The sequence below is a fragment of the Lottia gigantea genome, assembly GCF_000327385.1.
Source record: "Lottia gigantea unplaced genomic scaffold LOTGIsca_42, whole genome shotgun sequence".
NCBI classification, from domain to species: domain Eukaryota; kingdom Metazoa; phylum Mollusca; class Gastropoda; family Lottiidae; genus Lottia; species Lottia gigantea.
Window position 1 is genome coordinate 2,191,094 of NW_008709463.1, and position 14,709 is coordinate 2,205,802.

The window sequence follows — 14,709 nt, forward strand, 5'->3', positions numbered from 1 at the left end:
GACAGGGGGAATATGGGTAGGAGTTATTGGCAGGGAGGATATAGGAAAGAGTTATTGGCAGGGGGAATATGGAGAGGAGTTATTGGCAGGGGGAATATGGAGAGGAGTTATTGGCAGGGAGGATATAGGAAGGAGTTATTGGCAGGGGGATATAGGAAGGAGGTATTGACAGGGGGAATATGGGTAGGAGTTATTGGCAGGGAGGATATAGGAAAGAGTTATTGGAAGGGGGAATATGGAGAGGAGTTATTGGCAGGGAGAATATTGGAAGGAGTTATTGGCAGGGGGAATATGGGAAGGAGTTATTGACAGGGGGAATATGGGAAGGAGTTATTGGCAGGGGGGGATATGGGGAGGAGTTATTGGCAGGGGGAATATGGAGAGGAGTTATTGGCAGGGAGGATATAGGAAGGAGTTATTGGCAAGGGGGATATAGGAAGGAGTTATTGGCAGGGGGAATATGGGAAGGAGGTATTGACAGGGGGAATATGGGTAGGAGTTATTTGCAGGGAGGATATAGGAAAGAGTTATTGGAAGGGGGAATATGGGGAGGAGTTATTGGCAGGGGGAATATGGAGAGGAGTTATTGGCAGGGAGGCTATTGGAAGGAGTTATTGGCAGGGGGAATATAGGAAGGAGTTAAGGGGGAATATGGGAAGGAGTTATTGTCAGGGAGGATATAGGAAGGAGTTATTGGCAAGGGGGATATGGGAAGGAGTTATTGGCAGGGGGAATATAGGAAGGAGTTATTGGCAAGGGGGAATATAGGAAGGAGTTATTGGCAGGGGGAACATGGGGAGGAGGTATTGACAGGGGGAATATGGGTAGGAGTTATTGGCAGGGAGGATATAGGAAAGAGTTATTGGAAGGGGGAATATGGGGAGGAGTTATTGGCAGGGGGAATATGGGGATGATTTATTGGCAGGGAGGATATAGGAAGGAGTTATTGGCAGGGGGAATATAGGAAGAAGTTATTGGCAGGGGGAATATAGGAAGGAGTTATTGACAGGGGGAATATGGTGAAGAGTTAATGACAGGGGGAATATGGGGAGGAGTTAGTGCCAGGTGGCATATGGGGAGGAGTTATTGACAGGGGGAATAAGGAAGGTGTTATTGGCAGGGAGGAATATAGGAAGGAGTTATTGGCAGGGGGATATAGGAAGGAGTTATTGGCAGGGGGAATATGGGTAGGAGTTATTGTCAGGGGGAATATAGGAAGGAGTTATTGGCAGGGGGAATATGGGGAGGAGTTATTGTCAGGGGGAATATGGGGAGGAGTTATTGACAGGGGGAATATGGGTAGGAGTTATTGGCAGGGAGGATATAGGAAGGAGTTATTGGCAGGGGGAATATGGGTAGGAGTTATTGGTAGAGGGAATGTGGGGAGGAGTTATTGGCAGGGGGAATGTGGGAAGGAGTTATTGGCAAGGGGAATGTGGGAAGGAATAATTGCCAGAGGGAATATGGGGAGGAATCTACTGCTGCCATTTCATACCATATTTGGTGTATGTATAGTGTAGGTTCAACACAGCTAATGATGTACTTATAAAGAAACATGGATCTTTGAAGATAACTGAGTGAGGTGATCTACCACTGAAATTCACGTCATTCACCCCAGACATACAAAAAATCGTGAACGAGCATTCCACTCAAGGGTCAAATTGAACTATCTAGATATGATTTTATATCCATTCATAGTTGATCGTTTAACACTTTTTTCAAGTGAATGTGACTGAAAATGACAGATTATTTTGGGGAGGAATAGATTTGGAAGAACACTTCTTATATCTAGGGAGGAATGATCTAACTGAGGATGAGAATAGTTCTGGTATTATATATCAGTGAATTGATTAATCACAATAAGACATTCCACGTCTTGTATCAATACTTGCTGATACCTTTTATTCCATTAAGTTGTTTTATGATATAACAATTTTTTTCATTGAAATTGTTAGAAACTTTTTATAAGACGCTGGCCACTTCTATCAACTATATTACCAAATATCACAGTTATAAAGTTATAAATTAATATGTATAGAAACTATTTATAAGACAGTGGACACTAACCACTTCTATCAACTATATTACCAAATATCACAGTTATAAAGTTATAAATTAATATATATAGAAACTATTTATAAGACAGTGGACACTAACCACTTCTATCAACTATATTACCAAATATTACAGTTATAAAGTTATAAATTAATATATATAGAAACTATTTATAAGACAGTGGACACTAACTACTTCTATCAACTATATTACCAAATATCACAGTTATAAAGTTATGAATTAATATATATATAGAAACTATTTATAAGACAGTGGACACTAACCACTTCTATCAACTATATTACCAAATATCACAGTTATAAAGTTATAAATTAATATATATAGAAACTATTTATAAGACAGTGAACACTAACCCCTTCTATCAACTATATTACCAAATATCACAGTTATAAAGTTATAAATTAATATATATAGAAACTATTTATAAGACAGTGGACACTAACCACTTCTATCAACTATATTACCAAATATCACAGTTATAAAGTTATAAATTAATATATATAGAAACTATTTATAAGACAGTGGACGATAACCACTTCTATCAACTATATTACCAAATATCACAGTTATAAAGTTATAAATTAATATATATAGAAACTATTTATAAGACAGTGGACACTAACCACTTCTATCAACTACCAAATATCACAGTTATAAAGTTATAAATTAATATATATAGAAACTATTTATAAGACAGTGGACACTAACCCCTTCTATCAACTATATTACCAAATATCACAGTTATAAAGTTATAAATTAATATATATAGAAACTATTTATAAGACAGTGGACGCTAACAACTTCTATCAACTATATTACCAAATATCACAGTTATAAAGTTATAAATTAATACATATAGAAACTTTGAAGATAAAATGTAAATTTGTATCCCATTATCCCATATTGCTATATGTATTGTATTGTGACCCATGTATCGCTGTACGTATCATATTGTGAAATGATCGGCGATACCCAGCACTAGTTGAGAAGCACTGGATGAAAGAGAATATTAACAGGATAATACTCCTTTAAAGTCACTTTCTATAAAAATAATAGGAAAGAAATGTACATCAAGTATTAGATAGAGAGATAGGAGGAGAAAGATGTAGTGAATGTTTTTATCCTGAATTCTATTTGAATTAATTTATCTGTCAATGTTCCTCTTGACAACTAGATTAAACCTGAACATCTTCCCTTTTAAATCAATGATTTCAAAAAAACAAACTCTGAAGATTGAAATAGTTTTATAGTCAAGAATTATAAAATCTTGACCTTTCTTCTATCAGAATTCAATTGGCTATTAATGATCGAAAATTCTCACATCTTGACATTCTTGAAATGAAAATAAAATAGCCAAATGAAGCCAAATGAAGGGAAATTGAAAAAATCTCTGTCAATTTCTACTAATCAGAATTAAAAATGACTATAATTGATGGTGATTTCAAAAATGAAATATGAACAAAGACAAATTTCTTCAAATGAAATTGAAAATAAATTAGGATTTATAATTCAAATTAAGATAAAAATTTCTCTTATCACTTTTTTATATGCCCACATGAAATGGGGTGGCGTATATTGCCGTCACCCATTTTCGTCCGTCTGATCACCATTGCTCGTAAACAATTCTTGACGGATTTTGATGAAACTAGGTGTAAGTGTTTGTAATCACCCAAGGATGAACCCTTTTGAAAATCAGAAAAATTGAAAAATAATTAGTATGAGTTATTGTCCTTGTTCTTGAAAATGTGATCCATTTTAAGCTCTTAAACACTCTAGAAGGCACAATTCTTGATGGATTTTGATGAAATTTGGTGTGAGAGTTTGTAATCACCGAATGATGAACCCTGTTGAAAATAAGAAAAATCGAAAAAAATTAGTATGAGTTTTTGCCCTTGTTCTTAAAGTTATAGCCTGTAAACACTCTGAAAGGTCCAATTCTTGACAGATTGTAATCTTATTCAGTAACACCCTAAAGAGTTCAAAAGAAGTGTATAACTGCGTTTCCACTGACAATTGTGAAAGAAAGCTAGCTCTAAGCTAGCTTAGAGCTAGCTTTATTGCGGAACACGTTGCGTTTACACTGAGTTTTTCTCGTTCCCGAACGACTTTGGTCTCGATCATAAAGTCGCACATTATTGACAGCACGCGATGTACAAGACTATCGTTAAATCGGAAGTACATTATTGCGCATGACCAGTTAAGGTAAACAAAGCAATAATGGCGGCCAATTCGATGTTAACTTATAAATTTTTAGTTAAAAAGAAGAGAAAATGCAATTGTTACAGTGGATGTAACTTGGACATTCGTAGATACTTGCAGCAACTTGCTATGGAAGCTGTCATTTTTAAAGTTGCGCGCGCTGCCGGAAAGACAAGTACGCCCCCTATTGCCGAACGAGAAAAAGCCGGCTTTTTGTGTTTCCACTGAGTAAACGAAAGCCGGCTTTCATTTGGCCCCCGATAAATTGCCGAACGAGAAAAGCTTCAATTGCCGAACCGTTACGGTTCCCGAACGCTAACGGTTCGGCAATTTGTCAGTGGAAACACAAAAAAGCCGGCTTAGAGCCAGCTTTTTATGTCAGTGGAAACACAGTTTATGACTGAAGGTTGAATATTTCATACTGGTGATTGTTATTGTACTGCCAAATATTTTTAATCAAAATCAAAGTTGCCAGTGGGTGGATATTACCTTGCCTGGCAAGCCTTCTAATATCTTAAGTGTAGAAATTGGTCTCTGAGTGTCAGTGAAAAGTAATACTATTCAGGAAATGTTTAGGATGGGCAATCAGTGGTGTTTATATAGACTGTAGAAGCCAGATTTAAATTTTGATATTTTACTGGGAAGTTGGAATTTGGCATTTTAAATTAAGAGTCCCATTGCAGTGATTCTGATTGTTTGCCTTCTAGTACATGTAAATAAGTGTTAAATAAGTGTTTAATGAGATTGTTTTAAATATTGGGTCCATGAAAGATGGATGAATACTGAAACTTATTATATACTTGATGTATAAACACCTAAACTTATAGTGTAATTTATGAACATATAGAAACAACGATTGCTTGTACAGTGTTTAACAGAAATACTTTGAATTCTTCCTGATAAAAAGGAAGGATAAACACCTATACTTATAGTGTAATTTATGAACATATAGAAGCAATGCTGTTGTTTTCATTGTTAATGAATATTTTGAATGTTTCCTGATATGATGGAAGGATAAACACCTAAACTTATAATATACTTATGCATGGTGTATGAACTAATAATAGCAATGTTGTAGGGAGTGCTTTTACAGTCTTAAATAGAAATACTTTGAATTCTTCTAATATGCAAAAATAAACTTTAAAGATGGGTTTCCTTGTTTTTTAGTGTCAAATTAAGCAAACTATTTGATAAATTGGTGTTTTTAATGTATTATCGTGTACATTATCTTATTGTATATAATTAACAGTTTTAACCAATCACAAATGTCCATGTAAGTACAGTCTGGATAAACAAAAATGACTTTTTGACCTTTCTTGATTGGTCACTCATTGGAATTGGAATGTGAGACAGACTGGTATTTTTCCAAGTCATTAGAACACCTCAACTTTCTATTAATATAAGTATTAGCATTTTTATTTTCATAAATGATAATAAGGGAACCCTTCTTTAAGTGTACTTTATGAATGTATAGTAGTCATCATTGGTAAAGTATCACTGAAGTTTGATTTTCTGTTTTATATATCAGTTGTAATACCAGTACTCTATTGTAAAAGTTGTCAGTGATACAGTTTAGGTTGTCAGTCAGTGTTCAGAACGATTCACAACTTCAACTGTGAACATCATACATAATACTTACAGGAAATTAAATCTATTCCAGCTTGACAAAATATATGTAATATTACTCAGTTTGGAATATACTGTTCAAGTTTATGGCAGTTTTTTAAGATTTTCTAAAATATCACAAAGACTGGATATTTTGCCTGTACAAAATCTATAAAGGCTTAATCTGCAGAATCGTAGGTTTGAATTTGGATTCATGTTACTGATAGTTCCAGTGATTTGTGTGGTAAAATATCATAGAAACAGTAATCTTACTGAGGACTACTCACAATTTGTTTGTGGTGATAAATATATAACTTATTTGTCTTGGTAAAATCTGGATAGTTAGTTTATATATTGAATTTTATCAAAAGGTAAGTGATCTCATTTTCAAAGAATTTATTAGACCATCCTTACATGTGTTATTTTATCAACACCTTTCCTTGTATATAGTACAATTAGCATGCAGTTACCATAGAATATGTGATAACATGCCTGGTGTATTTTGTTATAGAAGCACTGGCCTAGGCCACAAGTAGAGACTATGAATTTCAGCATTGGAATACATCAATTTGATAGAAAATTATCTACTTCTGGAGAGAGATTTACAAGATCAAAATAATAAATTGAACAGAGGAATACAAATAATAAATGCATATAGCGGTGATCTATCCAGAAGCAGATAGATACTCTCTTATAGAAGCACTGGCCTAGGTCACAAGTAAAGACTATGGATTTCAGTATTAGAATACATCAATTTTATAGGACATTACCTAATAAATGCAAAGCGATGGCTTTAGGGAGTTAGCCTGGTGCAAGGCTGAGAATTTAGGAAGTTAGAATTTGATTCTATTTGACAGTCACATTTGATTTGAACTGAGTTGTTAATTGTGTTTTTGGAAGAATTAATATAAAAAATGACATGGATGAACCTTAGAATAAACCGGAGTGAATTGTTATCAAAAAGTGAAAAAAGTCCCCAAAAAATTATGAAATTAATTAATGCAAGAGCCGCCCTGGTGATTTTTAGATGAAAACTTGACAAAGCCAAGTACCAGCATAATCTAAAGGGCTAAAGACAATTTCAAATTTTAAACTGAATAGAAATTCGAAAAGTTCATACAAACAGACCTTGAGATATCACATATATATTGGAGTCATTGGTTGTTAGTATAGCAGTATATTATGTATCAGTAATAACCATCAACATTAATATTGGTACCATGGGGAAACCTTTGATCTTTCTTTCTCTTTGATGTTTTCTTACAATCCACATAAATATACTTCATATACTTTAAAACTTCTTTTCTTTAATGGGTTTAATTGGTTACACAGTCATAGTGGTTCATTCTAATATGTTTTTTTCATTTTAAGTCAGTATTTCTGGACTAGATTTTTAGGAACATTTCAAGGTTATTGGTGAATGTTAATAATATATGTGTCCCCTCTTGCTCCCCAAATAATACAAACACAAACTGGGGGATATTTTCATTTAATAATAACTACTTATTAAACAACTATAATTACACTAATTATAAAATTGTAAAAAGCACTATCAACATGTGATAGGGTGGAACCCCAAAATTTTACTAAAAAACACCATACACATCTTAGGCAGACCAAATAAAAAGCCTTAAATTCTAGCTACATTTCAAGGTTCTAGTTGAATGTTGATAATATTTTCAGACAGGAAATATATTGTAATACAAGGTCATAACTTCTTCAAAGAAAATGTGGCAAGTACAAGAAAAAGAAATTTTGTATAAAAAATTAAAATTACAATATAATATCTCTCTGTAAATATTTTTTTATTTGATATCTAAGGTAGAAGTGGTTGTTTGAAATCTACTGAAAATGTAGTTATGGAAGACAATATCTTAGTTATGGCCCTGTAATTATCTTAATTTTAAACATTGAATTATTTGTGATTACTTGCTCATCTTTTTCAAATATTAAAAACCAATCTGCGACTTGATTTGTCCACAAATATTGAAACAATGACATAGCTTTCAGAAAACTTGAAGGGTTTCTATTTAGTAAGTGATTGTGATCCACTCTTTTTGTTACGCTTGAGAGCTTAAAGTGAACTTTGTATCATAGCACAGCTGGTAAGCGTTCCTGCTTTTATTGGGACATGAATGTACTGAAAATTCGTGTTGTCGGAAGCTAGAATCATGCAAACCATGTTGATGAAAATTCAGCTGATGAAAACAGGCTGCAGGAAAATATGATGAAAATGATGATTTAGGAGATGTAGAAGGTATATAATATATATAGAAGTATGTTAATAATGATGATGATGATGATTTAGATGATGTAGAAGGTATATAATATATATAGAAGTATGTTAATGATGATGATGAACAAGGTATATAATATATATAGAAGTATGTTAATGATGATGATGATGATTTAGGTGATGTAGAACAAGGTATAATATATATAGAAGTATGTTAATGATGATGATGATGATGATTTAGATAATGTAGAACTAGGTATAATATATATCGAAGTATGTTAATAATGATGATGATGATGATTTAGATGATGAACTAGGTATATAATATATATTGAAGTATGTTAATGAAGATGATGATGATTTAGGTGATGTAGAACAAGGTATAATATATATAGAAGTATGTTAATAATGATGATGATGATGATTTAGATGATGAACTAGGTATATAATATATATTGAAGTATGTTAATGAAGATGATGATGATTTAGGTGATGTAGAACAAGGTATAATATATATAGAAGTATGTTAATAATGATGATGATGATGATTTAGATGATGAACAAGGTATAATATATATAGAAGTATGTTAATAATGATGATGATGATGATTTAGATGATGAACTAGGTATATAATATATATTGAAGTATGTTAATAATGATGATGATGATGATTTAGATGATGAACTAGGTATATAATATATATAGAAGTATGTTAATAATGATGATGATGATGATTTAGATGATGAACTAGGTATATAATATATATTGAAGTATGTTAATAATGATGATGATGATGATTTAGGTGATGTAGAACAAGGTATAATATATATCGAAGTATGTTAATAATGATGATGATGATGATTTAGATGATGAACTAGGTATATAATATATATTGAAGTATGTTAATGAAGATGATGATGATTTAGGTGATGTAGAACAAGGTATAATATATATAGAATTATGTTAATAATGATGATGATGATGATTTAGATGATGAACTAGGTATATAATATATATAGAAGTATGTTAATGAAGATGATGATGATTTAGGTGATGTAGAACAAGGTATATAATATAAATAGAAGTATGTTAATAATGATGATGATGATGATTTAGATAATGAACTAGGTATATAATATATATAGAAGTATGTTAATGATGATGATGATGATGATTTAGGTGATGTAGAACAAGGTATAATATATATAGAAGTATGTTAATAATGATGATGATGATGATTTAGATGATGAACTAGGTATATAATATATATTGAAGTATGTTAATGATGATGATGATGATTTAGGTGATGTAGAACAAGGTATATAATATAAATAGAAGTATGACGATGAAGATGATGATGATGATTAAGGTGATGTAGAACAAGGTATGATATATATATAAGTATGTTAATGATGATGATGAACAAGGTATAATATATATAGAAGTATGTTAATGATGATGATGAACAAGGTATAATATATATAGAAGTATGTTAATGATGATGATGAACAAGGTATAATATATATAGAAGTATGTTAATGATGATGATGAACAAGGTATAATATATATAGAAGTATGTTAATGATGATGTAGAACAAGGTATGATATATATAGAAGCATGTTAATAATGATGATGATGATGATTTAGGTGATGTAGAACAAGGTATAATATATATAGAAGTATGTTAATGATGATGATGAACAAGGTATAATATATATAGAAGTATGTTAATGATGATGATGGACAAGGTATAATATATATAGAAGTATGTTAATGATGATGATGAACAAGGTATAATATATATAGAAGTATGTTAATGATGATGATGAACTAGGTATCTAATATATATAGAAGTATGTTAATGATGATGATGATTAAGGTGATGATGAACAAGGTATAATATATATAGAACTATGTTAATGATGATGATGAACTAGGTATCTAATATATATAGAAGTATGTTAATGATGATGATGAACAAGGTATATATAGAAGTGTAATTATCTAGTATTTACATTCTTACAGTATATTATTATTTACTGTATTATTCCTGTTATCTTAATATTGTCAACAAACCATGATTTATGTAGTGTTTTTTATATTGATGGTTCAAACTGTGATAGATGTGTGTTTTGTTATTTTGTCTTTCTACTAGTTTGGTTGTTATATAGTATTTTAAATACGGGTAAAATTACAGTTCATCATGAAAGTAAACAGAGTTATATTTCCTTCTTTACTGCTTCCTATTTTCCTATTTTCCTATGAATGAGACAGCTAATGCCTTGCAGTGGACAGAAAATTACACTGAATTTTCCTATTTTCTCAGTATTGATTTGAACAAAAATGATATTTTTGATTATTAAAGGAATTATCTGATGATGAATTTTTATTTTTCAACAGAAATGATGGTTGTTTTTTTCCAGCAGAGCTTATTTTTTATTTATTTTGTCTGATTTCTGGAAATAAAAGGTAGGAAGGTCTGTAGAACAAGACAAAATTGGTCTGGAGTAAGTGCTGTTTTATTGTTAAAAAATGAGTTCATCCTTTCTTTGACATTATGTGGCATCCTTTACTGAGTGTTTATAACTTATTATCATTAATTAACTCTCTATCTCTATTCAGAATTTTGTTGAATTTATTTAATGTAAATATTATTGTCTTCTGCTCGTGATATTTTTTGAAATCTGGAAACAAGTTGCCATCTGCACTGTCAAGATTGTGAAAAGAGTTTTAAAAGGTTAGTGTGTGGAAGGGATATCTCTAACGATTGTCAAGAATTCAGACTGGAACATTTTAAAATGTAAGTTGAGTATTTTATTGATTCTTTTTATGAAGAGTTCTTTTAAATGAAATGTCAGATGTCTGAGGGTATGTTTTTATGGACTTACCTTACATATTATAAAATAATTTAATTTGATGTTTAAATTTCTAAGATACAAAAACAAATTAGTATATTGCATAGTCAAATAGAAATACCACTGTTAAAATAGTGCTCAACACATCAATTGTAGAGTGATATAGAAATACCACTGTTAAAATAGTGTTCAATACATCAATTGTAGAGTGATATAGAAATACCACTGTTAAAATAGTGCTCAATACATCAATTGTAGAGTGATATAGAAATATCACTGTTAAAATAGTGCTCAAAAATCAATTGTAGAGCGTTATAGAAATACCACTGTTAAAATAGTGCTCAATACATCAATTGTAGAGTGATATAGAAATACCACTGTTAAAATAGTGCTCAATACATCAATTGTAGAGCGTTATAGAAATACCACTGTTAAAATAGTGCTCAATACATCAATTGTAGAGCATTATAGAAATACCACTGTTAAAATAGTGATCAATACATCAATTGTAGAGTGATATAGAAATACCACTGTTAAAATAGTGCTCAATACATCAATTGTAGAGTGATATAGAAATACCACTGTTAAAATAGTGCTCAATACATCAATTGTAGAGCGATATATAAATAACACTGTTAAAATAGTGCTCAATACATCAATTGTAGAGTGATATAGAAATACCACTGTTAAAATAGTGGTAAAGAGATTTTCTAAAATTTTTTGGATACTACTAAGATCAATTTGATGACCTCAATTATTGCGAAGAGCCTTGTGTGATAAAGCATATTTTTGACTTAGTGACATCATCAAACACTTTGTTTTAGTGGAATTGCAGGAACCATAGATTTCTGACTGAAAATTGGAATGGTGCAAAATGATGCCATCAGTGTCTCAGATACATATACAAAATTCAGAAAAACCTTTTCACAATCCTTTTAATTTCACAAGATGCCTGAAGATTCCACTCAGCTACTATTCAGCCCTGTCTTATACAAACACATCACATGTCAAATCAACATGACAGCTGTAATTTCCTAGTCATATTGTCTTCATATTAAATTAGTAAGCAGTATGATTATATTCTGACCCTTGGCAAATTCTAATCTGAATTATTCTCATATTCAATTCAGTTATCGTGACTGATTTACAGAAAATGTGCAATATTAAGAGGAATATTGAGATTTTAATATCCTGTATGTTTTCTGTGTATAGTTATCATTACTTGCTGCACGGAATCATTTCATGTGATTCATACACTGAATCTTTCTCTAAATTATTCTATAATAATAAAGTTCCGAGTGCTATGAAGGTCTCAACCCTCCAATTCTATATTTATCATCAAGTTTGGTATTTTTTAATGAAAAATTGTAATTTCTGCAAACTCATAAAAGTACAATCATCCATATTTTACATTCATATGTTTCAAACTGAATATTTCTCTAAATTATGGTTGACTAAGATAGTTCAGGTGGGTTGAGAATTTTACACAGGTTTCCACCTTTCTTAAAGAATCATAGTATCAACTTAGTTGTAATTGGGGTATTTTTATACACCCACATACACCCTATATTGTCATCACCCATGTCTGTCGGTCCACAATTGCTCATTAACACTCTAGGAGGCACAATTCTTGACTGATTTTGACGAAACTTTGTTGTAATAAGGGTATTTTTAAAATGTGAAATCGCAATTTCTGCAAACTTAAAAAAAAAGTATGAAGTATTCAAATTTTACCAGCAAATCCTAGGCTACAATCTCCTGCATTGTTCTTATGTTTTATGTATAAATATATTTATACCCATTTGTAAGGCTATCTTGGTAGTGATCTTTACTAGTTCTTGTTTCTTTTTACCTCTATGATCTACTGTAATTGTGAGGAAATATTATTTATTCAGTCATCAGATCTATGTATTTTTAATCAATAATGTTTGAAACATTAGGATGTGAAACTCCATGTTCATTTGGTGTCTGTTAGTTTGGTAGAGTTTTATCAAAAATAACTTTCAAATCAACCAAATTTTGCATTTTCATTAAGTCAATGAAACATTTAGATATGAAACTCTGTTTCATTTCAATTTGATGGTCGTTCAGCAGTTTTATTCAGATAAATTTCTTGTTCAGGTTCACAAGACTTGAGCACTATCTTTAACTCAATAAATTTTGATACATTAGGACGAGGAAAAATGTAACGAGACTTGCACTTTCACAAACTCAATAAAAGAGACTGGATGTAAAACTCTATTTGAATGAATTTGGTGTCTGTTTGAGCAGAAATGACTTGTCTAATGTCACAAGACCTGCACTTAAATTAACTCAATAAGGAAGGAAAATTGACTGGATGTAAAATTCTATTCCATTTTTTGAACTCATTGTCTGTACAGTAAGGTATGGATTTCAATAGAATTAAATGTGACAGACTGACATAGTATTTATTCTAGTAGAATAAGCAGATCTAATTACTGGAGCAAAGTAAATAGTATGAAATAGAGAGTTTTAGATAGCTTAATCTATTGGGTTTTTATTATCAGATTATCCATGTTTTATTGTTAGATCTAAAGCTCTCTAGGGACACACTGGCTTCCAACTGTTAGTTGTTAGTTTAATGGCTGAGAAACATGGTTCTGAAATGGATACAGTTTTCTAATTTAGCAGGCCATGCTCATAATTCCAAAACACCACAATACTTGAAGTTTTATAAGCTATGTGAACTCTTCTCTCTTTAGAGACATGCTGGTAAAGTATAACAAATACTCAGACACAAGACAATATTATGGAATGTAACACACTTCTTTAATAAGGTTAGGCACATAACATTTCAACACAGTATACAGGATCTGAACCACAAAATGAAATGTGAAATACAAAATAACAATTTGGCAATACCTTGGTAGCATCTTAGAACTATGGTGATGGATTAGCATAAGCCTGGACCTATTAATGCTCTGTAAAATTATATGTATAGTAGAAATAAAATACTGTTTAAATCGCAATCAGCTTAGAACTATGTTATCTATAGGGTAAACAGAGTCTAGAGACACTTGCTACAGGACTTCTGTTAAACAAGCTATGTTCAATAATATTTTCAGAATTAGATTGGATAGCTTCTATTCTACTTAGATATCAAATTCAGTTTCACTTTAATGTGTCGCTTGTTTGTCATATAAGTTACAGAACAGAAGTCCATTTCATTTCATTTCATTTGTAGGATGTCAAACTCCATTTAAAAGCTCACAAGCACAGTTATAAAAAGCACACAAACAGACAGTATTAAAAGCACACAAGCAGACAGAATTAAAAAGCACACAAGCACCCAGTATTAAAAAGCAATAAAGTACACAGTATTAAAAAGCATGCACACAGTATTAAAAAGTATGCACACAGTATTAAAAAGCATGCACACAGTATTAAAAAGTATGCACACAGTATTAAAAAGTATGCACACAGTATTAAAAAGCATGCACACAGTATTAAAAAGTATGCACACAGTATTAAAAAGTATGCACACAGTATTAAAAAGTATGCACACAGTATTAAAAAGCATGCACACAGTATTAAAAAGCAAGCACACAGTATTAAAAAGTATGCACACAGTATTAAAAAGTATGCACACAGTATTAAAAAGTATGCGCACAGTATTAAAAAGTATGCACACAGTATTAAAAAGTATGCACACAGTATTAAAAAGCATGCACACAGTATTAAAAAGCAAGCACACAGTATTAAAAAGCACACGGTA

The 14,709-nt window shown here is 31.4% G+C and overlaps 3 protein-coding genes across 3 annotated transcripts in view; 2 read left to right on the forward strand and 1 right to left on the reverse strand.

Annotated features, from left to right (window-relative positions):
* The window catches only part of LOTGIDRAFT_123035 (hypothetical protein), a gene marked incomplete at both ends in the record, with an annotated part of 3,403 nt that extends 2,489 nt beyond the window's left edge, over positions 1 to 914 (forward strand). The window contains 2 exons of the mRNA XM_009060454.1: positions 388 to 526; positions 773 to 914. Coding sequence (XP_009058702.1) covers positions 388 to 526; positions 773 to 914 — 281 coding nt within the window. The remainder of the gene's footprint in view (positions 1 to 387; positions 527 to 772) is intronic.
* Positions 915 to 4,293: 3,379 nt separating this feature from the next.
* On the forward strand, positions 4,294 to 9,443 carry LOTGIDRAFT_163989 (hypothetical protein; the record flags this gene model as incomplete). Its single annotated transcript, XM_009060455.1, has 7 exons — positions 4,294 to 4,450; positions 8,294 to 8,325; positions 8,454 to 8,513; positions 8,578 to 8,637; positions 8,889 to 8,951; positions 9,263 to 9,328; positions 9,393 to 9,443. 7 exons carry the CDS (start codon positions 4,294 to 4,296, stop codon positions 9,441 to 9,443), a joined length of 489 nt encoding a protein of 162 aa, XP_009058703.1.
* Positions 9,444 to 14,289: 4,846 nt separating this feature from the next.
* On the reverse strand, positions 14,290 to 14,709 carry LOTGIDRAFT_122890 (hypothetical protein; the record flags this gene model as incomplete). Its single annotated transcript, XM_009060456.1, has 1 exon — positions 14,290 to 14,709. A coding segment is annotated over one exon (420 nt), but the record flags the coding sequence as incomplete, so codon positions are not given.